Genomic DNA, 27,043 nt, shown 5'->3' on the forward strand with positions numbered 1-27,043 from the left:
CCCAGGCTGGGATTGGGTCCCCAGTCAAAATCCACCAAAGACACACAGCAGGTGTCTGAAATATTCATTCACTACACGCTTCATTAAGAATGAAACATACCATGGTCCCCGTTCATTTATTCATTTCGATTATCGAAACAAAAGACAGAAAAATGAGAGATTAAAACATGGTGGGTGCGCTATTCTATATTTGTCTCACAGATTTGTAACAATTTGTTTTGTGACAAATAACTCTGCCTGTTGAAATCCCGCTGTCATCTTGCTGAGAGTCAGGCAGCTACTGCGAGAGGAGCTTTCATGTGAGGGCTGTGACAAATCACTATGTGCCTGGGAATCTCTAGCGCTGCATCCGACTGCAGCAGTTTGACCTTTGACCGGTCCAAGAGCGTCCACTGACTCACCGCATAAAACACGCTGATATATATCTGTGCCATCTACTGCAGACGGGATCGTTTTCATATTTTTATTAATTAACACTGAAATATGACAATTAATGATCTCTCTTGGTGACGAGTGACCACACTTGGACAGATGAAATGACTGATGTCGTACCTGTCAGGGACTGAATTCATTTTTTTTCTCTCTCAGACTGGTGAATATGTCATTGTGGAGTGTCAGTGCTGTTTCAACATAGGTCTAACCTCTTTGAATGAATGTGTCACATAGATTACTAAATTTCCCCATGGACATCATTAAAGTTTCATCTAATCTAATTTAATTAAAACAAGGATGTGCAAGTCCTGACACACTGTCCAAGTCTGAATGTGCTGTATTGTTCTGAGACATTGTGGCTTTGCCAAAGTCAAACAAACGAAAAACAAACAGACCTTATAGGCACATACATTACTATGATGTTAGAGAAAATGTGGTGTAAGCGTTCTATAAAGAAAAAAAATCTAATGTATGAAGACAAATATTTCAATAGAAATATTGCATGCATTGATTGTGATTCCTTTAGATGCATGCTGACAGTCTGAGGGGGAAAGTGATTGGCATTCAAGTGAAGTGAGGAGTTCAAAAGACAACATCTCAGAGATCAGTTATGGTATTTTCCACATTTGATCAGTGCTCATTGTTCTGACAGCTGGCAGGTCAAAAACTGCAATCATCATCTTGTAAATAGAAATGGTACACCTGCTTCACATTTTTACATTGAACTACTCTGTTTACTTATGGAGGCAGATGAAGCAGTCGTCCTACACATGTTCATCTGCTCCGTACATGTTAATGAGCTGAACTTCTGCTCTCAGACATAGTGTTTCCTGTTTGTTGTTTGCTAAAAAGGCTCAGTCTATTAAATGTTTGTTATCGTGAGTTGTGAGCAGGACCAAGGACTCAGAAAAAGGTTAAAGGTACATGTGATCAATGTGAATGGCAAGGTATATATTTGCATATATACTAAATTACATGCATATTCATAGCCTACATATGAATATACACATATGGCATTGGGACTGTAACTCATGTCGCTTGGTCTACAAAATGTAAGAAAACGGCACAAAATGTCTGTCACATTTTTTCAAAGGCCAGGCTGACATCACCAAGCTGCCTGTCTTGTTTGACCAATAGACCAAAACCCAAATTTATCTGGTTTATAATCACACAAGACAAAGAAAAGCATATTTTGACCCCACAGAATTATCTTGGGATGGGTTAAAAACCACTGAAATAAATTATAGCACCCAATTTATAATCCCTTTGTGGCCTTTGACAATACCCAACATTTTTCCTTTAACTATAATGAACTGACATTATGGATCATTCTGTACTCACATGTCTTAATAACTTCAGTCTGAGCTCTTTAGATCTGAGTTAACAATCAAAAGGAAAATCTCATTATTAATATTTGAGTGATTTGACTTGTGATTCAAAATAGAATAAAAATAAATACAATGTGACAATATGAGAGAAACCTATAGCTTTTTGAGTACATATAGAGACTGGGAACATATTTTCATATATGCAACATACAATAATATCCAAAAAATGAATATAAATTGATAATTTGGCATCTTTTGCAGGACATTTTAACATAGGTGTGGGTGTTTTTTGTTTTGCTTTGTTTTGTTTTTTGTTTTTACTTTTTACAATATATATATTACTCCTCCTAACAGCAGTGTTAAATGGATGTAAACTTGGTTGTTGACATCATCCACAGTGCACTATTTAACTCCGCGGAGGAAGTCCCTCCCTCCTCTCCTCCCGCGCGCGCCGACGTCACTTCCACCACACAGAAAACATGTCGGCTACCAGTCCGCCAGACTCGGCGGATTCACTTCCCAGAAATGTGGTCATAAAGACGGAGCCCGAGAACGACGGTGGGCTTGTCTTCGGGCCGGAGGATGTGCCGGTTAGGCGGGAGCCCGTCGTCCCGCTCATGGCCCCGGTCAGCGGGCTGCAGCCGCTCTCTTGGTCGCAGGACCACCGCCTGGCTGTGTGCACCACCAACTCCATGTCGCTGATGGAGCTGGTTTGTGACGTCCACAGCAACAAACAGGACCTGGCGCTACACAGGACCTCCATCCCCGTGCCCACTGAGGGGCACAGATTACGGGTAAATATCCACAAATATTGAACTCTCTAAATTAAGTAATATGCTGTATCAGGAAGCAATAACAACCTTACAGGCGTCTGCGCAGCTAGTTAGCACACCCCCTCCAGTTTACAGGTATGGAAGCAGTTAAAGGGAAACTTCACAGTTGTGATTATGATAATTTTTTAAAACTAGGTCACCTATGTAATAGAAATGTTCAATTATTTTCTAAATTGGTGCCTTTATGACTAGAGAAAACTGAGAAATAGGCTGCAGATTCCCAATATCACTCTTAAGGGGGAATCCCACCACAACCAGAATGCATTGCATGTGTTCTGGTCCAGTCTGCTACTGATGGTGTGTTCACCAAAGACAGGTGGATTTTCCAGCAGAGCGGCTGATAAGCAGCATCCCCCAGGAACAGTGCTAGGCTTTGAAGCCAATTTGACATAGTGGCCAAACCGTGTAATTACGGGTCCGTCGTGTGATGCACACTGGTCTAAAAATTATCTTTCCCGGACACAATCATGGGAAAAGGAGCAGCTGTAAAAACAGTGGATACTTTTTTTTTGGGCGTCACAACCCCACAACATGACTTGTTTCACTATCAGAATTTGATCCATTCAGTTCGATGACATTTGGAAAGTCTTGAAGAGCTGCACGATTGAATTTTTTTATCCTGTTCAAGTTAGCAGAGGGCTAAACCGGGAGTTAGCTGGCTTGTCTGGTGGAAGTCTCTGGTGTGCATGTTGTTGGGAAGCGAGGTTAAAGGAAACACTAGTGTGCTTGCTCTACGGGTGCAGAAAATCGGGGAAGTTTTATTCCGGAAAGTCGAACTTCATGCACCACTGAGCAACTTCCATTGGAATGAATGAGGCGCCACCTCCAATCCTATGTCCATTATCCATTACTTTATTTTTAAGTATTTAGTAGTATGATAATTTAGTGTCTGCTTTTCCTTCACTGGCGTAACTTGGTAGATGGAGTGTTTTTGGAGACCTGTCTTTGACCATCCTTGAAGGCACCCGACTGTCAGTCGGAACAAAAGAAGAAATTTGAGGATGTCATCTTGGGCTTTGGGAAACAATGATGGACATGTTTCACCATTTTCTGACATTTTATGGGCCAAACAACTAAACCATTAATCGAGAAAATAATCAACAGATTAATCAATAATGAAAATAATTGTTAGTTACAACCCTGATTGGTGTGGTTGATCATTTGTTTGGTTAATTGACAAATCAATTATTTTCACTAATTGATAAAAGTCTTAATTGACTGACAGATAATATTATTGTAAGAAATGCCCATAACAAGCTCCGAGAGTCCAAGGTGACGTCCTCAAATTGCACGTTTTCCCCGACCAAGAGTCCAAAACCTAAAGAAACAGCAAATCTGCACATTTGAGAAGCAGGAACCCATAAATATTTGGCATCTTTACCTGATGAACAATCAATCCACTAAGCATTTCAGTTCTACAGTTAGGTGTTAGTTTGATGATTTTATTAGATTGATATAGATAAGCACATTGTAGAAGAAATGACAACCTTAATACATGAGCTGAAACAATTAGTCATTTAATCAATTAGTTGATTGACAGAAAAATAAACTATTCTAGCCTCTCAAATGCAAAGATTTGTTGCTTTTCTTTGTCATATATCACTGTAAACTGAATATCTGCTGAAGATGTCATCTTGGGCTCTGGGACGTTACGATGGGGATTTTTTTCCCCCCAATTTTGTGACAATGCATAGACTAAACAATTGATCGATAAATCAAAAAAATATACGTCAGATTCATTGTTAATGAAAATGATTGTTAATTGCAGCCCTGCTTAATACTCTGGACATGCTATGGCAAATGATTGCTAAACCTTGATTCATTTGGTGCAAAAATCAGATGGTCAGACAGTATCTTACTTATCTGTGAACCACTGACAGATATTCTGACCTGCTAAAACACCAAATTAATTTTCATTTCTCCACCTATTATGGAAAAGGGGGCTCTTGTGATTTTAAGGAACAGTCCTGGGACACAAAAATAATTTTTTTAAATGGTTTTCACTCCCTTTAGATGAAGACGATGTGTCCACCACATTCCCAGTTGTCTGAAATGTTTAAAGCAGGACAGGAAAAAAAGTGAAGAAAGTTGAGCAAAATAAATCTCTGCTTCAGCCATCAGCTGTGTTTAATTTGCTTTTTGATTAATTTTGATTATTGATTACAATGGCAATTATTTTCTTGATGAATTGTTTTATTTGACAATAGTGGAAAATGTTCATTAATAACTCCACCTAGCCCAAGGTCATGGCTTCTAATGTCTTGTTGTGTCTGACCAACAGTCCAAAACCTAAATATCAAGTTTACCATTATGTATGACAAAGAAAAGCATCAAATCTTCCCATGTGAGAAACCAAATGTAGCTAATGTTTAAGATTTTTTCCTTAACAAAATACTAAAACAATTATTGGTTATCAAAATAGATTCTGATTAATTTTCTGTTGATAACTAGTTGATTAATTGTTGCAGCTGTAGTTGTGATTTTTGCAGTGAGTCTTGGTCAGCCAAAAATGATGATTTTAATCGGAGAGGAACAAGGGATTGATGTGACCTGATAGAGTTTAGTGCAGTGTTCCCCATATATGGCAAGTGAAGTCAGATTTTGGACATTATTTGCAACACAAGTGCCAGAACATTTTAAGTTACAGCCATTGTTAATAAGTTACATAGATGTGTCTAAAGAATACTCAGGTGATTAAAAATGACATCTGTGAGTTGTAGTAGTGTTTCTATTTGTGTACTTGCACAGCAACTTGTGTAAACATGCCTTAGAAACTCCGAGCTCAGCAATGATCAACCTGTGTGCTATTAGTTTGGCAGTGGTGGATGTTTCTGTATTTTCATTATTTACTTACTAAACTGGAAGTAAAATAATTATAGCTACGCAATACAAGTGTTGATGAAACGAGAGAGTGAAAAACTGACAAATGATTTTGCTGTGGGAAATTTGTCTCTGCGCAGCTGCTCTGGCGTACAAACATGATTGTTTATAGGTTCATCTTCTCTCCAAAAAAGGACTTGGCAGATAAACTGTTGGATGTAGCTGAATTTTATCATTCACAAGGCACAGTGACAGAAGGGAACATTTGTTTCCTGCTGTCATTTATACATATGATTAACTGCTCGTACATATGAGTGTTGCTGAACTGGGAGCAGTAAATGATGGCACTCAAAGCACAACTCGATTTTTAGAGACCACATATAATATGATGACACTGCTACATCACCCATCCAGGTGGTGGCTGTTGTGTTATCCTTGTTTAAGTGGCAGGATCTTCTGCCAAAACAGAGTGTTGGTAGTCATTTACCAAAACCATCCCACATGTGAATAGAAATCCCTGATACAGGAAATTAAAATACATTTTGCTACACTGCTATATTGTTATGTCAAATATCCATCTGATCCAGTTTATTTGTCGATGATGCACAATATCCATGAACCTGTAGTATCTTTCAGGTCATTATCACTTTACCTACAAAGAATACTTTGCAACTACTCTGGTTAATTTAGAATAATTACTTCTGCTGTCCAAAAAACACTTGTACTGATGTCAGTGTAACCCAAAATTAACAGAGGTTGACAATTAGTAGCAGAAATCAGAGATGCTTCTCAGACCTGAAGAATTGCAAGCATCACTTTTCAGGTTTTCTGCAATTTCTCAGTTTAAAACTATAACTCCCAAATACTACATGATTCTGAGTTTTTGTTCCATTTCAAAGTGTTTTGGGGTTCAAAAATGTGTCAGTGCAATCAAATGTTAATGTATGTTGCACATGTACAGTAGTTTGGATGACTTGCAAACTTTTCTTAAATCTGACCTTTAACCTTAATTATTGCTTTCTTTTGTGTTTTATAACTTTTAAGGTGGGAACACCCCAAGAGCAAACTGAAGCCATGGAGAAGTTTTCCTCACATCCCGACCCCACTGTAAGGCAAGTTTTTCTGGCGGACCGAGTGATGAACCCATCGTTAGGAGTGCACAAAGGAATAAAGTATGCCAGTTGGTCTCCGTTAGGTTGTGACTCTAGTGGACGCTGTCTGCTCGCTTGTCTAACACTTGACCATAGACTTACCATTCATAATAGCCACAAGCGTCTCGAGTGGAACATGCTCGTTGATCTCACCAAAAAGTACAGTGAGAGGGTGAAGGAGCGAGGCTACGCCAAAAAGGACAACAAGCCACCGCAGGCAAACCTGCTGGACTTTGACGAGCTGCAGCGGCGTTTCCGTATGCAGACTCCTCTGAGGATGGAGTGGTCGAGCGTTTACACGATCAAACAGGTTCAGTCAGACAACACATGCATAGACGTGGAGATGGTACTCCTCGCCATCTTAATGGAGAACGGTGACCTTGTTTTGTGGAAATTTGTGGTGCCCTTTTTAAACGGGGCAGATGTCGTGTTTTATGATATCATCGAATCAGGTGTGACTAGACCCAGTGACTTGGCGTGGTGGGAGTATGAAAGCGCAGATCGCCGGATGAGCGGCCTGATTGTTGGCAGTGAGGTGGGACCCGTCAAGATCATGCCGGTCAGCCTGTCGGGAGTGAAGGGCTACTTCACCCTCCGACATCCCGTCATCCTCTGGAAAGAGTGCGATGAGATCGCTGTTGAAAACATCAAATGTGTCCCAATGATCCACCCGATACATAAATCCAGCTGCAGCCTCATTGTCGCCTCACGCGGCTGCTACGTCTTTTGGTGTTTGCTCATGATTTCGCCAGCCGGATTAAATGTGTACAACTCTCATGTGGCAGGGCTCCACTCGCTCCCTGTGGTCTCACTAGCAGTCAGTCAACATGGCGTAGCAGTGTACACATGTTCCATAGATGGGTGGATAAAAAAGCTGACACCGACATTTACAGAGAACACTTTGATTTTCAATCAAGAGGACATGTTGCGACCTGAAAACCTAACAGGGAGGCGGATACATGGGATTGCAGTGAGCCACAATGGAGCGTATATTGCGCTTGCCAGCACACAAGGTATGGTTGGTGCCTATCACCCAGTTAACAGGACCTACCAGGTGCACTTTGTGACCCTGAAAACTCCAGAAACGGCAGCAGCAATGCTGCTCAAGTCCCCCATGCAGAACCTGTACAAACTGGCTGACCTGCTTGATATCGTGAGGTGGCAAATTTTGAAAAACAAGTGCATCCCTGCGTCGCTGCAGGAAGAGCTCGACCAAAAGATCCAGGAAGTAGACTCGCCCTACTTGTGGCGTTTCAAGCTCTTTTTAGTGCGTATACTTTACCAGTCACTACAGACACCTCCGACAGATCACCACTGGAAACCTACGCACGAGGACAACAAGGTGTTTGTCAGGGACGAGGAGGAGGAGGACGGAGAAAACGAAGAAGAAGCTGTGCAAGAGGAAGGCGAGTCCGGTGGAGTAAAACAGTTGAAGGAGGAGAATCTGGAGGAGCAGATGGCAGAGGTGCAGGCTTGGATCAATGCTGTGGAGACCCACCTGATGAGAGAGAACATGAAGAAGGTGCTGGGCGTGGTGTATCTCAACACCTGGATCGCTCAGAACACCAGCATACCTACCTGTGGCCTGGTGGAGTACCTCGCCAGAGACGCTAACGACAGAGCTGCAGAGGTAAAACTCACTGACTTACCTGATAGTTATTCACTTCTGCATCGTACCACAAATACTCTTATCAGAGCAATCCCAAAGTGATATTTATATAATGCAGCATATTAGCACAGTGTTCACTTAAAGCACATTAAAGTCAGTAAAGTTGGCTAACAAATGTTTAACGCCATTAAGCTCATTTAAGAAAATGGCCCGCATCACAATTTTACTTTAAAGTGAGACTACGTAACTTTTGATGTGTGTGTATGTATGTGTAATATATAATATACACACACACACACTTGTATAGATGTTGTTGTGTAACTGACATTTCATGAGTCAGTTTGCTGACGTTGAATCCTCACTATGCTACACTACATTGCCTTTCAGTATGTGAACAGCCATATGTCATTCCATAGCCATGAGCTTTATATGCTGATACAGCCTTCACTCCTTAGGGAAGGCTTTCCACAAGATGTGGGAGCCTGGCTGCAGAGATTTGCTCCCACTCATCCACAAGAGTGTTGGTGAGGTCAGGGCTCTGAGCAGGACAGTTAAGCTCTTCCACTCTCAACTGGGAAAACCATTTCTTTATAGACCTGGCTTTGTGTGTGGGAGCATTGTGATGTTGAAACAGGAAAAGGGTCTTCTTTAAAATGTTGCTACAAAGTTGAAAGCACACTATTTTTCAAAATATCAGTGTATGCTGTAGCAGTCAGATTTCCCTTCAGGGTCCCATGAAATGGTATCATTACTTCTTTAATGATGTAGTGATGTATTTCCTGCTGAAACAGGTCAGTGAGTGGTCAATCTTAAATATAAGCCAATGGGATTTCAGTTATTAAGAAAAAGGAGTTTGATTTGATAAGATGGGCAGATAGGTGGAATTGTTGAAAAATGTCTTATTACTTTACTGTTTTATTGGTACACTCAGTTGTGCAGCATGACATCCACACTGAATATGTACTGTTTCTTTAATAAGAACCAACTAAACCATGAAAACAACCCCAGGCCAAAAGTACAAAAATGTATGTGGACAGGGATCCATATAGTGTATGTTTCAGTATTTACAATTAAGCGCCTTTAATGCAACCCAAGGACACTGTATGCAGCAAAAAATACAAAATGTGTTGATTCACTTTGGCTTGGCTAAAAAAGGGAAACTTCAGTATTTTCCAACCCGGACCCTATTTTCCCATCTTTTTTGTCTAAGTGACTAATGGGAACACCAATTTTTTTGAAACTGGTCCAGTATTGAGTGAGAGCTCTTCAGCTGGCTGCTGCAAAACGGGCTGCAGTGTAATCTGACAGGGCCATTGCACCTCTTCAGTGTACATCTACTGAAAGTGCTTGTTTTGCCATTGAAAGGCTCAGATTGTTATTGTAAGTGTCTGACAACATTATGGAAAGGATCATACAGAGAACCAATTTAAAAAATTGTCCCCATTAGTCGCTTAGACACAAAAAGATTGGAAAATAGGGTCCAAGTTGAAAAATACAGAAGTTTCCCTTTAAGTCTTGTATAGTATATGTCATCAGGTGAAGATGCAGTGCATTTGGATCAAATAAACAAAGGACTGGATCTTGATATGGCTTTGCTCACCCAGAACTGAAAATATGACCAGATCAGCTCTGATATTAGTGTTTCAGATCAGCTCAAAATAAAAATGTTCCATTGAGCCTTTTATGAGATTAGAACTAAACTCACTTGTGTCTTCTCTACTGCCATCATGAAAGTTGGATTAAACTTCAGTGTTATATTTGCCTTCACTCACACCCTCTGGCTCCGTGTGTGTCATCCCTCTCAGGTCCTGATCGGCCACATCAAGAACAAGATGAACAAGCAGACGTTCTCGGAGCGCTGCAGCCTGTGTCAGGCCGTGCTGCCCTTCACGGACCACAAACAAGCAATCTGTAAAAACGGTCACATGTGGCTCAGGTATAGAGATTATCCTTGACTTCTGAACAACTTCCACAAGTTCAAATCTAATCCACTAAAGATGTTTTTTATTAGCTTCAGCCTCTGGTTCAGATAACACAGTTGAGCCTGACAGTCAAGACATGAATTGAATCTTAATGCCAAATGCCTTCTTTGACGGTTTATTTATCTTCACAGAGCTGTAATCAAGCCTCCCACCTTTTGATATTTACCCATGCGCCACTCTCATCGTCTTATAAATATCGTCTGTCAAACATTTCTACAGCCTTCTCGCTAGCTAGATCGTGGTGTGTCTGGTGGGCACTGAGAATGAAATCTGTGCCCGTCAGCTGTACCTCAGCGCTGTTTTTGCTCCACTTTTGTGAGTTTGTGTGTGTGTGTGTGTGTGCGTGTGCATGTCTCCGTCCCTGCCAGCTAGCTCACTAATGCCTTTCTCTCGGTCTCCTCCAGGTGTGTGTTGTCATACCAGGCCTGCCAGACGCTGACGTTTAGACGTTGCCTCTTGCTGGATAGCATCTCCAGACTGCCAGAGCCTGAAGGTAAGCGCCACTCTCCGTCTTCCTCCACCTCCATTTGACAGTCACGCTCTCGATCAGCCGTCTAGTCCTGAAACCTTCAACGTCAGCCCTCGTCCCGCTCCGCTGCTCAGATCACACACAAAACACAATATTTAACAAACATGAATGATTATTAGAATTAGTGGAGATTTTTTTTGTAAAACTGATCAGGAAGTTCAAAAACTGGTCAGAAAGTTCATCTCAGGTCCTCGGTTGAGACTTTGTTTTTGCCACATTCACAGAAAAAGAACAAAAAAACAACTTTGTCATGTCTCAAAGTTTTAAGTATGAGTGCACAATCAAGAATTTTTATTTTACAACAAACAAACTCACTTGAAACAGGTATGTAGCCTGTATTCAGTTATGCCATCTGGACAGATTAACAGAGATTATAATGTATTTCCCTAATCAGAAAGCTGTGTCCCTTATGTCTCAGTTTGTCCACATTTTTGATAAGTGGCGGATTTAAAATCTACTCAATTTACTGTAGTTTAGGAATTGTGAGTTCTGGTGCAGACATTCATTATCTTTGCATGACTTTATTCAGTTTGGTCCGGTGTAGCTCAGTGGTTGGCTGTGACACAAACACTCACATGTGCAATAACATGCACTGGTTTCTAATCGTGTTTTTACAGAACGTGTGTGTATGACAAAGACTTCTGACAGTGAAAGTATAGTATAGGTGTAACAGCAGAGCATTAATAATTTCCGCAGCCAATTAGCCCAATACTCATGTTTAATTGTTGGATTTAGAGATGAGCATGTATTGCTGTAATGTAAATATAGAAAATATGTAAAAATGTATTTTGCCAGATACATTTGACATGTTTTCAGACATCTTTTTGCAGCACATCTGTCTTTGACACACGGTTTTAAAGATGCAGTGTGTAGGATTTAGTGGCATCTAGCGATGAGGTTGCAGATTATAACAAACGGAATATGCCCCCCTCTCCCTGTCATGTGTGTAGGAGAAACTATGGTGGCCACGAAACTTGCAAAAGGCCCTCTCTAGAACCAGCTTTTGGTTTGTCCGTTCAGGGCTACTGTGGAAACATGGCGGTGTGGGACAGGACCCACTCCCTATGTAGATATAAAGGACTCATTTTAAAGAAATGAAAACACAATAATTCTTATTTTCAGGTGATTATACGTTAATTAAAAGATACTTATGAATATTATATTCCATTTCTGCCAAGTCCCTTTCACTAGATACCACTAAATTCTACACACTGCACCTTTAATGGATCATTACACCAGCACAACGTTGGGTCACATACAATCTTCTAAAGCAGTTATTATGATAAGATACTAATGAATCATGAGGCCGTGTGGTTTTGTTTGGTGCCTTTTTTAAAAATGCCAAATAAACAAGGGGTCTATTGCCAGCAATGTGGGTCCTGCAGTGGATACAGTTTGGAGGGAAAAACATCGCACTCTTCTCAGTGTTTGAGGATTGGCTTCATCTAGCTGCCCGATGCGTCCCAGGTCTTTATCGGTCCTGCCTGAGCGCCTGAGGCAGGGCTCTCCTGGTCATTCCAGCCTATCTGAGCTAAAGACTGACAGGTCTGTGCAGTTTTGGCATCTGTCAAAGTCAACATCATCGCAGCTCCTGTCTCTTAACAGTTTACCAATGTGAGGCAGGTATTATTTGCAGTTAATGATCATCATGAATGTGAGGGATGCTCGCCCTCACAGTGAATGCACTTCTGTAATTTCTCATTATTTATTAGAGAATTCTGCTGCCTGTTTCTAATGTCACTACTGTGTCCAAGCATAGACTGACAAAAATATTGGGACTCATTTCATCCCTATTTGCTCACACACTGTACAGTATGGGAAGCATTTTGCTGCATATTCACAATTGTTGAACAGTTAGGGAGGGAGACTGTTGGTCTTATGATTATTGTAGTTGTATGAGTTTGTTTTTAACCTCTTTCTCTCTGCATTGCAAGGGGGGAAAACATTTTTTTTTATGAAACAACAATAATGGCTCATTCAGTGTTTTGTGGATTGAGTTTTCTTTGTGCATAAGAAATTATAATTAATGAGTTAGTTAAGCTTTATTTATTCAGGAAGTCTCAATAAGATCAAGATCTCTTTTACACAAAAGTGCCTTAGCCTTTATGTCACTCAGACTTGTGCGGTACTGGCAGAGTTACAGAAACGTTACCAGGTCTGATCTAGTAAGACTGATATCCTGATGTTAACGGAGAAGTGACTGAGGCATCGACATGTGAAACTGCCATCATATTGATGTAGTAAAGTATGAATCTTAAAGGGGCCTTAAAAGTTTTTATAATGATTGCATATTTAGAAATCTTCAGTACAAACACGACTTTGTTTTGTATCTCCACAGATCCAGAGTGGATAAGGAAGATACTGCAGGCGCCCTGCACACTCTGCGACTCACCGATGATCTAGAGCTGAACGACCGGAGCAACCTCAGGGCTTCCCTGCGACCTTCAGAGCTCCCCGCTCTGACGCAGGGTCCAATTTTGTCAGACATCACTGCTACAACTTTTTTTATTTCATGTATTTTGTTCACAGTTTTATTACTTTATATTGGTATCTTAAAAGTGCAAATAAAAGGCTTTGATTATACATTCAAACTCTATTTCCTCTTGAGTGTAGCCTACAAAGTGTGCTGAGAAATTGCTCTCCCCTGCCATGGTTTGAAATGAATATTTTACTGAGGTAAAACATTTTGGACTCAAACTTTACAGACTTCTTTATTCCCCCTCCCCCTCAAATTTAATTCCCACCCAGACACAGTGTTTGCACAAGGGTGCAAAGAAACAAAGTTTAAAATGTGGTTATATATGGAGGTTTTTATTATTCAGTAGGACTTCAGGGCACCATAAATAAGCTCCCTCGTTTTCCTTATGTTGACTATATTTTCAAACCTTTGGTGTAGTTTTTATTGCAAGTAAGTGGAACTCACTCTGCTAGTTCTATTTTAGTGATTTTTCTTTTTTTCTTTTTTTTTTGAGCGCAACAAATAATACAGTCTGAATAATACATACTCTGGAAAAAACTCAACCTACCTACTTTAATTGGCACTGTAAAACAATTTCCAAGTGCAGGGAGGAGGAGGAGGAGGAGGATGAGGAGGGTGGTGGTGCTCAGTCATTCTCTCAGATGAGGACTTCCGCTAATGTAAACGCAGAATAGAAGGAGCGGCGAGGCAGATGAGATGAGCAAGAGGCAGGAAGAAAGCGAAAAGTGTGTTTAAAAACCCGGCGCGGTCCCTCCCACGGGAGCGGGTTGTAATGAGATTCAGCAGTAATGAGGGACAGAACATGGCGCCAGATGTGATTCTAATTCTAATCAAGGAGGGGAGGGTGGCGGCGGCAGTGGTGACGGTGGGGGTTAGAGAGCATATTGTTAAATACAATTAACCCTTTTTTTCATATTTGGAGAGAACAAGGGCTGCAGGGAGGGGATACAGGCTCAGCCGCATGTTCTCCGTCCCTCCCCTCAGCCCTGTTTCCTTGTTTTGGAGACATGGAGGTCGGCGGCCGGTGATCAAAGAGGAAGCTGGACCTGGGAGACCGGGCCAGCAGCAGAGCCTCTCTCCACTGAGGCCTCTCATCCCTTACATCCCCCCCCCCCCCCCCCCCCAGCCTAGCAGAGGTGGGGTGGGGTCTGTCCTCCCTCTGGTGTCACTGGAGATGATAGTCTGCCCCGGGGCGAGGAGAGGAGGCAGCTCTACTCCCAACACTCTGGACATCATGAAAAGGGACCTTTTATATATATATATTTATTTATATATTTATTTCTAAAGCCTGCATTTCTCAGCTCAGTGTTGGCATTTATTGGACCAAGAAGAAGATTCAGTCCATTTGGGGAAGAAGGGGGTGTCTCCCATTTTACTATAAAGTGAATCATTTATCACATTATCTTGAGCATGGCTGCAAGAGACTGAAATGTTTTGGGTTGGGTGGTACGATTAGTATAGTTTTAGGAACATAGCTGCAAAATCATTTATGTTTTGAATGAACAGGGGCATGGGTAAAAACAATAGTACTTTTGAAGTAGACTTACTATTACTACTATATGTATAATTATTACTTATATTGAAACTACTTACATTGGCCCTTTTAAAGACTATTAATCATTAGTTAAGCCTAATCTCACAGTTAATAAACTTCAATTTGAAATAGCAGATAATAACCAATATGACTACTGTCAGTATTTCTCTTCTGTCTGACTTATATGTTTGCTATGATAGAAATATATAAACTAAAAAGGAATAGCAGACCATGTGGATTCAAACAGCCTTTATATACTAAATACAACAAAAATTTACAAACCCACTGATCATGTTCAATGTTTATTCTTGACTGTAGAAGCACTAGTTTGACAAAAAGAAAGAAAAAAAAATCTCAGTTTGCTAGCTAGAGTTGGGTGAAGAATGCTCAGCTTGTGAGCTAATAAAAAGCTAGTAAGTGGACCTTGAGTTAAGGGTTTGTTTGTTTTTTGACAGATTACAAAACCTTTGTTTTCCTGCAGTCCTCTCCTGTGACGCCCTTCATGATTTCCTGGTTTTTAATTTAGGTTTTTAGGCATTTTTAGACAAAGGAGTAAAAGGATTTTCCACTTTTTTCAGGCAGGTTGAGGCAGCAGTTGTGTTGCTATTTGTCAAAGAGACATTTGCAGTTCTGTTATGTAAAAATAGAGCTGTCTCTTCTCATAGAAGACACGTAGGTATACTGCCTGTGAAAATGCAGTCTCAGTGATTTGATTAACTCACCAAAGTGGTGGCCATATTATCTTTAAAAGCAAACTTTCTCACAGATTTTCATTCAAAGGAAATGAAGTTCAAAGCGAACGCAAATCCTCCCTGATTGTGCCAAAACAGCAGAAGATAACCTTGCTTTTGTTAAACGAGCTGCGTTCAGCACTTCATTAAAACTGCTTAATTACAGATTTTAGTCAGCGCTCCAAAAAGTCTGAGCAAGTAAACTGAAAAGTTCTTCCATGGCAGCAACTAAAGCCTTGTGATGAGCTTTTCATCAGGCCTGGCTGCGGTAGGTTTGCAGTGTGTGGTGCCTTCATGGCTGCCGGGTTTGTTTCCTTGTTTTTCCAGCCTGGGGATTTGGTGCTCTAAGTGTTGTTTGTCAAGTGAAAGTGGCTCCTCAGGTTGTAATGTTCCTATCACTGATAGGTGGAGACCAGCACCGTTACAGAGGTTAGCTGTGTTTGGTTGATCCTCCTCCTGCTTTAATATAATAATCCGTCAAAGAGCATCTCCACCAGTAATTACCTGCTTCCCCTCCCTTTCTCTCCCACTGTCTTCCCTCTCAAGACTTCAAACGGGGGATTTTTCTCTTTGCATACAATATTTATATCCTTTATGTCAGTGGCTGGATGGCATAAAACATTCATGGCACCTTTTCACACCTTAATTTCATGTGATATTCCTTTTGTTTTGTTTAGACTAGATTTTGAACATGATATGCCCCACTGTATTCTCTCAAGAGTATCGATTCATTTTGTCGCCTCAGAATATTTCCAATTTACTCTGTAAAACATGGCAGCTGCTTCGCCGCCTCTGACTGCATCACCTGGGTGGATCACGACAATGTTTTTTTTAGACTCAGAGCTTTTATGAGTCTCCCGTTGATTCGTTTTACATTTTGTCACATTTCGGAGTATAGCTCAGGACATGTTTATGATGATATGATACCATGATATGTACCACATATGTGTCAGCTGTCAGAGGTTTTATTATACGGTCTATACTGTAGTAGCTTTCTTTAGGCCATTGTGTAATGCTTTATAGCGATGGTATTTTATCTATCCAACAGATGCTCAATTCATTTTCTAGACAATCTCACAATATAAAGTGATTTTATTTATATTGCCCACATTATAGAGTATGTTCTGTTATTTAAGGCTTTTCACAACAAGAATCGTAACAGTATTTTAGTCTATTTTTGAATCCTAAAAATTTGAATTTTGAGGAAATTTACATGATTAGGTGACATCACTTTGCCTGTTTCTTAAGCCAATCAACTTTTAAAGCCTTTTCTAGATTCAAGTGTAATTTTCTTGATAACCAGTGTGCAGCACTCCACCTTATTCTTTTTATTATGTCTTGTCTGAAACATGTTGTCAGCCCACTGGAAAGATTTTCCTCATCAAACATGAGTTTTGAGGGAAAAAAATAGTCTTGAAGTCACAATAAGACAGCAAATGACTTGTTGCCTGCTGAAAACCTTATTTTTTTCCTTGTTTGAATCACAGAATAGGCTTAATTATAATGATTATGCAATATATAAAAACAAAAAAATGAACATGTATGCCAGTAATTAACAGTGAATTTAGAAATAGGGCTGGCGGTGTATATCCAAGTCTAAACCTGTCTCCAAAGTTTGGTCTCAGATATTCACCACAGTAATCACTTCGGCAGAGCGATGATCCGGAGTTGCATCATTTCATTCCACGCCCTCGTGAGGCTTGTCTCTTCTGTTTCTAAAATCTTCTAAACTGAGCCGCATCCCCCCTCAACTTGTCAGCGCTAATGAAGTCAGTATGCAAGGTTGTCTTCTGCTCTCTCCGAGCTGATGGGGTGAACATGGATGTCTAACTGGTTGACTCCCCCGCTCTGCCCTCCCAGGGGGAGCCGAGGGTGGAGAAGGAGGGAGGGGTAGGGAGGGCAGTGACCCGAGACCAGCCGAGGGGCTGCGCGGGGAGGATAGAGGGGGGGGAGGTTGCATGTCCATCATTAGAGTCACTATTTGTTCCCGGCTTTGAGAGCACTGAAGTGGAACTAATACTGAACAGCAGAATGGACATGGAGAGGGAGGGCCACTTTTTACTGCTACATTAATTAAGTTCATTGTCAACATGCTCGCTGTCTCCTCTTGTTCTGCTGTAATTAAGTGGAGGGGCCGCATTGTGTGTACGGCTGGTTTAACCTTTTCTGATGTTAAGCACAACGTCCTCACTTTCAGAGGTGGGAAGTGAGGGAGTATGTTTACTCAAGTATTGTGATTTCAGAGACTTTTACTCACTACATTTCAGAACAAAATCAACTGTTTACTATGGCTGCAATTAAGGATTTTAATTATATATATATATATTTTTAAGTGATCAACCATTTGGTCTAAAGAATGCAAAAAAAAGAAAAAGAAAATAGTGAAAAATGTCCATCACAACCCATAAATGACATCTTCAAATTGACTGTTTGAGACGAGTCCAAAATCCAGATATTTGATTTCACATTCTCACATTTGAGAAGCTACGACCAGAGAATATTTCATTTTTGCTCAATAAATTACTTAAACAAGTCAATTGTCAAAATAGCTAATTAATCTGGTGTTAATCAACTCACACACTCACTCAACACTTTAAACTATTGTTTCGACACTACTTTTCTCCCACTACAATTCCCAATAGTTACTGTTTGTTTTGCAGTTTCAAGATTTGAAAGTACATGAAATATGAAATAAGATCAAAGTTCTAGTTTTAACTCAGTGACATAATACATGTTAGACATTTTCTTGATAGTTTTGAGGAATTTTCTCAGCCTGTAGAGGAGCACATGACTGATGGTGAAAAACCTTCCTGTCACCAATTTTGGGAATGTTCATGCTCGTGAATCTAAGCTACAACACAGTCTATGCACATCCCCATGTTTTATCATGTGTGAACCAACACTACTATAAAATTTACTGTGTACTACCAAGGTTGGATTACCAACTGGGAAAAGCAGGTAAAGTGGGCAGTTTCACCCTGTGGCAATTAGTTTGTGGTAATTTAATTAATTGCAATGTAAAGCACATAAAAAACTGAAGTGATACAGACCTTAAGACAACCCATTATTATCTTGTAGGGGGGGGCCTGATTTAAAATCTAGTTTTCAGGCCTTTGTTGTCTCAGTATATATTGTGCTCATATTGTGCATTTTAGTAAGTAAATTTGTGCTTAATCAAGGTACCACAAACTAATTACTAAATACTGACTAATATATTCATGTCAGCGGGGGTCAAAAGTCATTTTTGCACCAGGGCCCACTAGTGGCTCAATCCAGCCCTGGCTACAATACTACAGCTTTAATATCTCCATCACATGATTCACCATGTGACCAAGAGGGTCAACATACATTATGTACCTCACAGTCAACACAGGTGAGGGGTCCCACATTGAGCCCTACAATACTACAATACCATCAATTACTTCAGCATAATTATCCAAAATATTTACAATATACAGTACTTGAAATCCGAACATCAGTAGACATATTAATCAATGCAACAACAATACAACTAATTCATCTACCTAGAAAAATATTACTGAGAGATGTGGACACACAGATCAGTAACGTGTAAGTAGCAAACAGGCCCACATAGAGGAAATGCATTAAACTCACAGTTCTGCAAAACAATAGAGTTTCCCCTCCAGATATGTAATATCTTGAATAATAATTTGTGTCTGATACGGTTTTTCCACAAAAAAAGTTAAATTACTTGATTAAAAATTCTTTAAATGACACCAGCTCCTTCTCCCTTATTGACAAATCCAGAAATCTATGAATATGCAAATATTTAGCTGCCAAATATTTAACTGCTGGACACAAGACGTTTCCCACTTCACTGAAAAATGTTTATAACTCTGAGATGAACCATTTGTCTGGATCCAACCTGGGGGGTTGTGACCCCTACAAGGGGCCAGAAGACAAATCTAACAAGGGTTCACAACATGATTAAAAGGATAGAAAAGAAGAAAAAACATGTATGTTACACATCTACAACAAATCGTGTGATTTACTGGATAATTTTACCTTTAGAAATTATTTTAATAAAATATGTTTTTGTTTTGTTGTTTTTTTTTACTTGTCATAGACACACACAACTGGTGACAAGAGGTCACATGTAGATAAAGCTTTGTTTTATGAGGCCACAAGCCAAATAGATCAGGAACCACTGGTCTGCTAGGTTCACTTTGAAGAACATCTCATTACAACCAATATTGGGGATTTCTATCATCCCATAACATTATTTTAAACCTGTGACAGAAATGAGTGATTTTGATAGTTAAATGCATTTAACAGCTAACACTTGTTTTACTTTTACTTGTGTAGAATTCAAAATCAAGACTTATTGCTACTTTTTCTTCAGTAAAGGATTTAAGTACTTCTCCCTTTAATAAGATCTGTGTAATGTGGCTTTGAGTGTGATTGACGGACAGTTATTTCTTTATTGTGTGGCGATTAAAACATAGTATTTTCTCTTTTACTTTAAGATGACAGGGAAAAGATAACAGAAAGCATTCGTGCTTCTGCCCGGGCAGATCTTAAGTGAAACATACTGTTCAGCAGGCCTGCAAGACATCACGTATAGTGTGTTCGTAAATGCAGCGGATGATGGATGTCTGTCTCCATCAGCGCTGGCACTGGAAGTGACAGCTCTCTGTAACGGTGACAAGTTAGGCTCCAGCGGTGACAGATTGCCTTCAGGTGGCTCCATTTTCAAAATCTCACCAAGAATGTGCAGCGCTTAACTTTCCTTTTGAAGGCTGAAGGGCTCTCTGTGCCTTTTGTACTCCACATTTCAGCAGGAAGAGAAAGTGGGGAGGGAAGGGAAGGTTGGTGGGGGAGGAGGAGGAGGAGGAGGAGGAGGAGGGGATTGCTCATTTGAGAGTTTGCTTTAATATCTGTCTTTCAGAGATCAGAGGGTGTCATATTCTCACACCTCATATTTCATAGCATTTATCACAGGCCATGTAAAATTCCCTTAAAAGTGCATTATGCAATATAATAGCAGGTTTCAGTGACATTTATCTGCCACGGGGAGGAAGGTTGGTTACAGACCTATTGCCTTTTACAAAAAGGATTTCATCACTCAGGGAATCTTTGTGAATTTCTCTGGTTTATGTTGCGATTGCAGCCATTGACTGAAATTAGTGATTAACTTTACACCCCTTCCCATAGATAAATATGTTTTCGCACATGCAAATAATTACACCTTCAAGACGACATAAAGCAAACACCAGATTTTTGGGAACATTTTCAGAGCAGTTCCGGTGACTTCTTGTTGAAATACTGTCTGAGCAGTTGATCTAGATAATCTTGTGCAGTCCTCTGTGTATCTGCATGGGAGTGAGAGAAATTATTTCAGGGCCTGGTTATGCAGAATTTGTAATGAGTATTTTTGTTTAAAAAAAAAAAAAAAGAAAAAAAAAGGGAAATACCGGTAATAACTATGTGCAAAACCATTAGAATGAATATTTATGTTGCTCGTTATGAAATATTCATTAAGTCGGTATAAAAAAAGAACAACGAGTGAAACTGGGGAGAGAGATTGTGTGTTTACTTGTGTGTATTTGTGTGTGAAACGGGGGCGGTGGGGGCCTCATCACCTATTGCACAGGAGTACTGACAAAACCCTTGGATTGAATATCTGACATCTCTTAACAAAAGCAGCAGCAGCAGCAGCAGCCGCATCTTCTTCCCCTTCCTTTTTTTTTTTTTTTTTCCCCTCCGCCATCCCTCACTCTTTCTCTTTCTCTCCGCCTGAGGTGATACGAGGCCCTCTGTTCATCCGATCTCCACATCTTTCTCTCCTTCTCCACCTTTCATTCCCTCACTTCCCCTTCGTTCCATCTACCCAAATTAAGAAATTAATGAGGGATAGGTTCTTTACCAACTGCCCCCGCAATGTTTACCACTGATGAAATTATAATGTAGGCCCTGCTGTATTATTTATAAGCCAATTAGGGGAAGTGTTACTTGATTTGATGGGGAGCCGACACACAGAGTACATTTAACTAATGGAGACCAAGAGAGTAAAGGGAAGGAGGGGAGGGAGGACAGCTGAGGCGGACTATTCCGTACGATGCTCTAGGATTACGTGGCTAATTGCCCTGCTTTATCTGTCTGTCACGGATAGCCATGCATATTTTAGCGTTCCCAAAGACTTTGATTGTTTGCACTCGTGTTGGGGCTGTAACAAGTAGAGCAGAGGCCAGAGTGGAGTGTAGTTAAAAACTGGCAGCAGGGGAGGCAGGGGGGGGGGTGGGGGCGATGGAGAGGAGAAAGAGGAGGAGGTGGTGGGAGGAAGAGTGGGGGGCGGCCGTGCACAAAACTCAGACACTGTGACAGGTGGAGGAGAAGTTTTGACAAGGAGCAAAGGGGTGTCGAGGTGGGAAAATGTAACAGGGGGGGAAAAAAAAAAAAAAAACGTCTAAGCTGTTCATTGAGAGGCTGGAATTAGATGGCAGCCCAAACAATAATTAATTTCACTTATTGTAGCCTGTAGCCAAGCGCGGCACGCTGACCTCCTCTGCATATCGTTAAGAGACGATTTCATAATTCTGTTTTCTCATTTGCATGGCTTATTTGCAACAGCAGCCCAGTCTCTTCAATCTGCGTATAAATAACACGACTTTACACTTTCAAATTGCATGCAGTGCATACGCCAAAGTCCCAATTTTGCGTGCAGGTGATACATCGATCCTTCCCAGGGAAGTGACGTCAATATAATGCGTCTTTCTTTTATTTTATGAGGTGATTTTTTTTGGCTTATTAGGAAGAGGTGGGTTGGTTGGATGGCTAGAAAATTAGTTTGGCAAAAAAGTTGCAAAAGCAGCAGGAGAGCACTGTTCCAGACCACCAACCAGACATCTTTAACGTCATGTCAGGCATTTTAACCCAGATTTTTAACATCACGTGGGGTGTTTTAACTGGAGATTTTTAATCTCACAACAGGTATTTAACCAGGGATTTAATTCATTTTACTATTTTAACCCAAACCATGATCTTTCTCTGACCCTAACAAACGGCATTTAATGGCATGGGTAAAGGTTAAAAATGCAGTGTAAAATTGGTGTATGATCTGCAAAATTGGACTTTGGCATATGCACTGCATGCAATTTGAAAGTGTAAAGTTGTGAGACTGGGTTGGCATCCAAGGGTGGGATGAAAACCCTTGCCGTGAAATGCCGGCACTGACCAGGAGCTGGAGAACAAAATGGTGAAATGTGGCGAAAAAAATGTCTAGTGTGACTTAAAAAAAAACTGATTAACAACAGAGCAACTGGTCGATTAATCACTTATCTGATATGATAACACAGATTTATGTTTAAAATAATTCATTTTAAAATTTTAAAATGCTGAACATTAGCCAGCTCCTGCTTCTCAAAATTTGAAGATTTACAACTTTTCTGTTTCTCAGTGTGGAAATTATTGCTGAAACAATTAATCCATTAGTCGATCAGCACATGAAATGCCAAACATTTGCTGGTTGCAGTTCCTTCAATGTGAGGATTTGCTGTTTTTCTCTGGTTTATATCATTTTAAATTAAATATCTTTGGTTTTCAGAAAAAACAAGGAACCTGAAGACATTATCTTATGCTCTCAGAACTTGTGATGGGCATTTGCTATTATTTTATAGATTAAAAGGTGTCACTCATTGACTTTTTATAGAAAAATAGTCAATACATATTGTAAATTGATGATGGAAATATATGTTTGTATAATTGTATAGTTGCAGCCCTACAAAAGTTATTCACATATATTACAAAACAATACCTAGTATTGATCCTGGAACTGGCCATTCGCTGTTGGCTGTTTCTAGTGGAATAATTGATTTTCTGCTAATTTATTTGGGTCCTTCAGGGTGAGACCCCCTGATGCAGAGCTAGACTCACAGGCAGACAGGTTCTGGAGGAAACCTGGAGCAGAGCTCCGAGGAGCAACTCTGACTGATGAGCTTTTTGAAAGTTGATCAGACACTTATGCTAAGAAGGGGAAACTAGAGCAAAGGCATCCTTAATTATCTGATGAGGGGAAGCTTATCTGAACGGTTTCTTTTTCTCTCCTCTTTTATCCTGCCGGATCACATGGCAGATCTTTACATAACAAAAGAGCTACCTGGCTGGCCCGCTTCATTTAAAACTCCATCTTGATCCACAGACACTGCGTGTGTGAGTCCAGGTTCTGGTCTGAGGATCCACAATAAGTCTTTGTATCACTTTATGTACGGCAACACATTCTGGAGGTGTAATTTTCCTGAAATACTGTGTGATAAAGATTCAGGCCTGAGCATATTGGAACATTTATGGGTCTTCTCCCCGCAACGAGTGTGTAATTAATTCACGATTAAAAGTATTAGCACAGGCTTTGTGTGGTGATTTATTTAAAGGCTGGTACTAATGCTGGCTCGGTTTCCTCCTTTAGGAAATGGGTAATAAGATCTGATGCCAGGCTTCTTGAGCATTCCTCTACACACACACACACACGCACACATCCTCCATTAGAAGCCCACACATAAGCACAGGAGCACGGTCACCACCGCCGTCACAGCCACCATGTTAACTTATTCATCCCTGTTAAAGCCCATGTAACTGGATAGCTGTTAATTAATATAGCTGTCGGGTAAATGGTTGCTGCCGGACCATCGCCACCATCCATCAGTAACATAATCTCGGGCTTGTTTTCATGCCAGGCCTCGGGCTCAATTAAGATAATGCTATGCAAACGAGGTCTCTCGCCATTAGCCTCATCACTGAGGGGCCGTTAATGGCATAATTGGGACACTCCAAAGAACAATTACTGTGGCACCTCCTCCCCACCTATGAGATCAGCAATCATCTGCGAGCATGACTGAGGAGTCACAAGTCGTGACCACCGGGCGACGAGTCATGGCTGCAGATTGACCCGGGAGGTCCAACAGGAGCAGCTGGAGAGCGCAGACAGACGACTGCAGCCAAGACTGCCGACCTGTAATTATCAAGTGATGCATTTGTATTGAAATTGATGATAGTGTTTATATTATTAACTTAGCAGGAAATGACCTCCTATTACAGAGCAGTAAGCATGAGGGCAAGTATAAAGGCCCCTATACACTCTGCAATAACAGCAATTCTACATGTTTGTTAGCTGTCACACTGTGTAACATGGTCTAATGAAATCTTGTTATCAATCTGTGTTATCAATTTGAGGCATTTCAGGTTGTCAGGTTTCTGGTGAATCATAGCGCTTCAATGCAAACAGAAAAAAGAATGCGAGCAGAGACATGTCAGGATCTTTTGTCATCTGTCGGTGCAACTCATGTTCATAAAATGCAGCAAAAAGCAAGCTTTTGCCACAGCACTGGTAAAGCTCGTTCTAACTTAATTCCAAAATAGCACTTACGATAGAAAGATACATGCCGATATTGTAGAAAGACAAAATAAAAAGAGAACTTCTGAAACTTCTTTGTTCCAGAAGAATCTAATTCAAAATCGCATTTGAAATTACGTAAATAACTAAAAATCCAAAGTAAAGTAAATGAACTTGAAATCTTGAAGGTTTCAACTTGTAATAGCAAGTACAATAGAAGCACGCTTCATTTTTTCCCCCAGAAAGGCAGATGAAAGAAATGCTAACTAGTAAAACAGAGGCTATCCCTGATGGGCTTTCTATGTCTGTGGGTACTTATAAGTAACAAATGTAGCACAAATTTTAACCGATATTTCAGAAAATCCATAAAAGAAAATGCTAACGTACAAATTTGATCATTTGCATTTCAATGCAAGGGGGCTAAAAATGAAACATTCAAGGTGTGTGGCCATGCCAGAGCTGCCTGTTGTTGTCTTTAGTTATATTTTATTATTCCGGAATTTTACTGGGTCAAAACTTAGAACTTTAATGTTTTTGCTTTCAAGTCTTTAGGGAGTCAAATCTCGTCAAGTCTCAGTCATGTCCAGGTCAAGTCTCAAGTGCTCATTTAGTCTGACCGGAGTTCAACTATACAGCTCTGTATGTAGATGTCTAGGAAACAGTGGGCTGAATTTGGTTGTGTCTCCTATAGATTTCAGATAACATATTTGTCTCAACAGAATTTATATAAATAATCTAATTGCTGTTTGCTTCTCAACAAAATTTAGCCCAGTTTTAACCTAGATATTTTGCTGTCTTTCGAAACCTGAAAATCACCAAATCAAATTCTTACTGGGAGAGGCAGGGTACCGGGAGGTGGATATAAAAGTGAAAGTGACAGTGAAAGCAGTTTAAAAAGGTGAGGAGGGGGTGGCAGATGATGTTGGTCCTTGAGGGGGGAGACAGGAGGTTGGTGTTGGCAGAAGAGTGTGGTCATGGTGAAGGTCAGCGAGGTAGGGGGGGGAAATGTTTGTAGCAATGGATCGAGCAATGTTGAGTTGCAAAGTTGGAGGAGCCACTGGTTCCAGAGGTATTGACAAATGTAAAAGTGACACAAACAGTTGTGTCAAATATGAAAAGAGAGAGCTAGAGAGAGAGAAGTTAAAACCCTGGCTCCTATCTCATCTCTGTACAGCTTGCCAGTCACTGCATGCAGTGGGTGTGAATGTCAGTTCATCACTTTTGGAAAGTTACAGAATTGGACCTGCACAGCTGCCTAAAATCTGACGTTAGAAAGGTTTGGGGGGAAGTGGTTTCTGAAACTATTGGACTGTCTGACAAGCAGCTCTGACAGAGTATACTGGCACCTTAAACTGTGTAATCTTTAGCTTCCATCAGTCATTGTTGACACAACGCCCCTTGGAGTCATAGCTGACTTTTCTGCTTACTGTTTTTTTCCATGTCCACAGGCTTATATCTTTGACACCTTTGACCTTGTTAATCTATTATACTAATGATTTAACCAGGAGAGTTTCCATCCAAGGCTTGAAGTGCTCCAACTGTCAGTCACCTAACATTCTGTATGCAGAAAATCAAACTTTTTCTCCCACGCCCAGAATTACTCCTTCCACTTTCTACAACTTTATTACGCACAAAAATAGGAACATCTGCAACTTATAACAGACCAAGTTACCCTGAAAATGAGCAAAATTGTGAATTTTTAGTTGGATCATTGCTCTAAAGATATATAGCAAATATACCACTGTGAAGCTGCCATCCAAATCTATAAATTTCCAGGAGACTTTCTGTGTGCTGAGTCACACTCCCACACATTTTCCTTCACAGTGCATTTGTTGTTGGTTTGCAGGTTTTCTCCCTTCAGCAGGACAGACAAAAGCCACATCTCTGCAATACAGAGGCTCTTCCCATCTGTTGTCTGCTCACACCTCCACTTTGCTACATGACTCACACATTCTTACACACACACACACACACACACACACACAAACACACCATAGGCGGGCTTCAGCACTAGCACTAGCTATAATGATTCCTCTGACACACATTGGGGCACATCATTCCACAGCACAGCACAGCTTTGCAGCTCAAGGCCTCTAAACCTCACTCACACTTCTCACTAGCAAGATGCTTTCTGTGTATGTGTGTGTGTGTGTGTGTGTGTTCATGGCCATGTGGCTGAGCAGTGAGCGTCTCCTTGGGAATTTTAAGAGTCAAGCCCCCCTAAATCTTCTTGTTTCAACTTTAGAAAATCAATAGGATAAATATCCTG

General features: G+C 40.5%; 1 protein-coding gene and 1 long non-coding RNA gene across 3 annotated transcripts in view; one reads left to right on the forward strand and one right to left on the reverse strand.

Moving 5' to 3' along the window:
• Positions 1-2,198: 2,198 nt before the first annotated feature.
• Positions 2,199-13,267, forward strand: gtf3c4 (general transcription factor IIIC, polypeptide 4). The gene is made up of 5 exons (XM_044332720.1): positions 2,199-2,554; positions 6,458-8,194; positions 9,979-10,109; positions 10,560-10,648; positions 13,023-13,267. Exons 1-5 carry the CDS (start codon positions 2,240-2,242, stop codon positions 13,085-13,087), a joined length of 2,337 nt encoding a protein of 778 aa, XP_044188655.1. The 5' UTR covers positions 2,199-2,239; the 3' UTR covers positions 13,088-13,267.
• Positions 10,655-27,043, reverse strand: part of LOC122967923 — a 52,518-nt gene continuing 36,129 nt past the window's right edge. The window contains exon 4 of one of the 2 annotated variants that reach the window (XR_006398715.1): positions 10,655-10,750. This is a non-coding gene — a long non-coding RNA (uncharacterized LOC122967923). Of the gene's footprint in view, positions 10,751-19,441; positions 20,762-27,043 lie in introns of those variants that run through there. The other variant, XR_006398720.1, reaches the window with a different exon arrangement.

This window comes from Thunnus albacares, chromosome 18 (assembly GCF_914725855.1).
Source record: "Thunnus albacares chromosome 18, fThuAlb1.1, whole genome shotgun sequence".
NCBI classification, from domain to species: Eukaryota; Metazoa; Chordata; class Actinopteri; order Scombriformes; family Scombridae; genus Thunnus; species Thunnus albacares.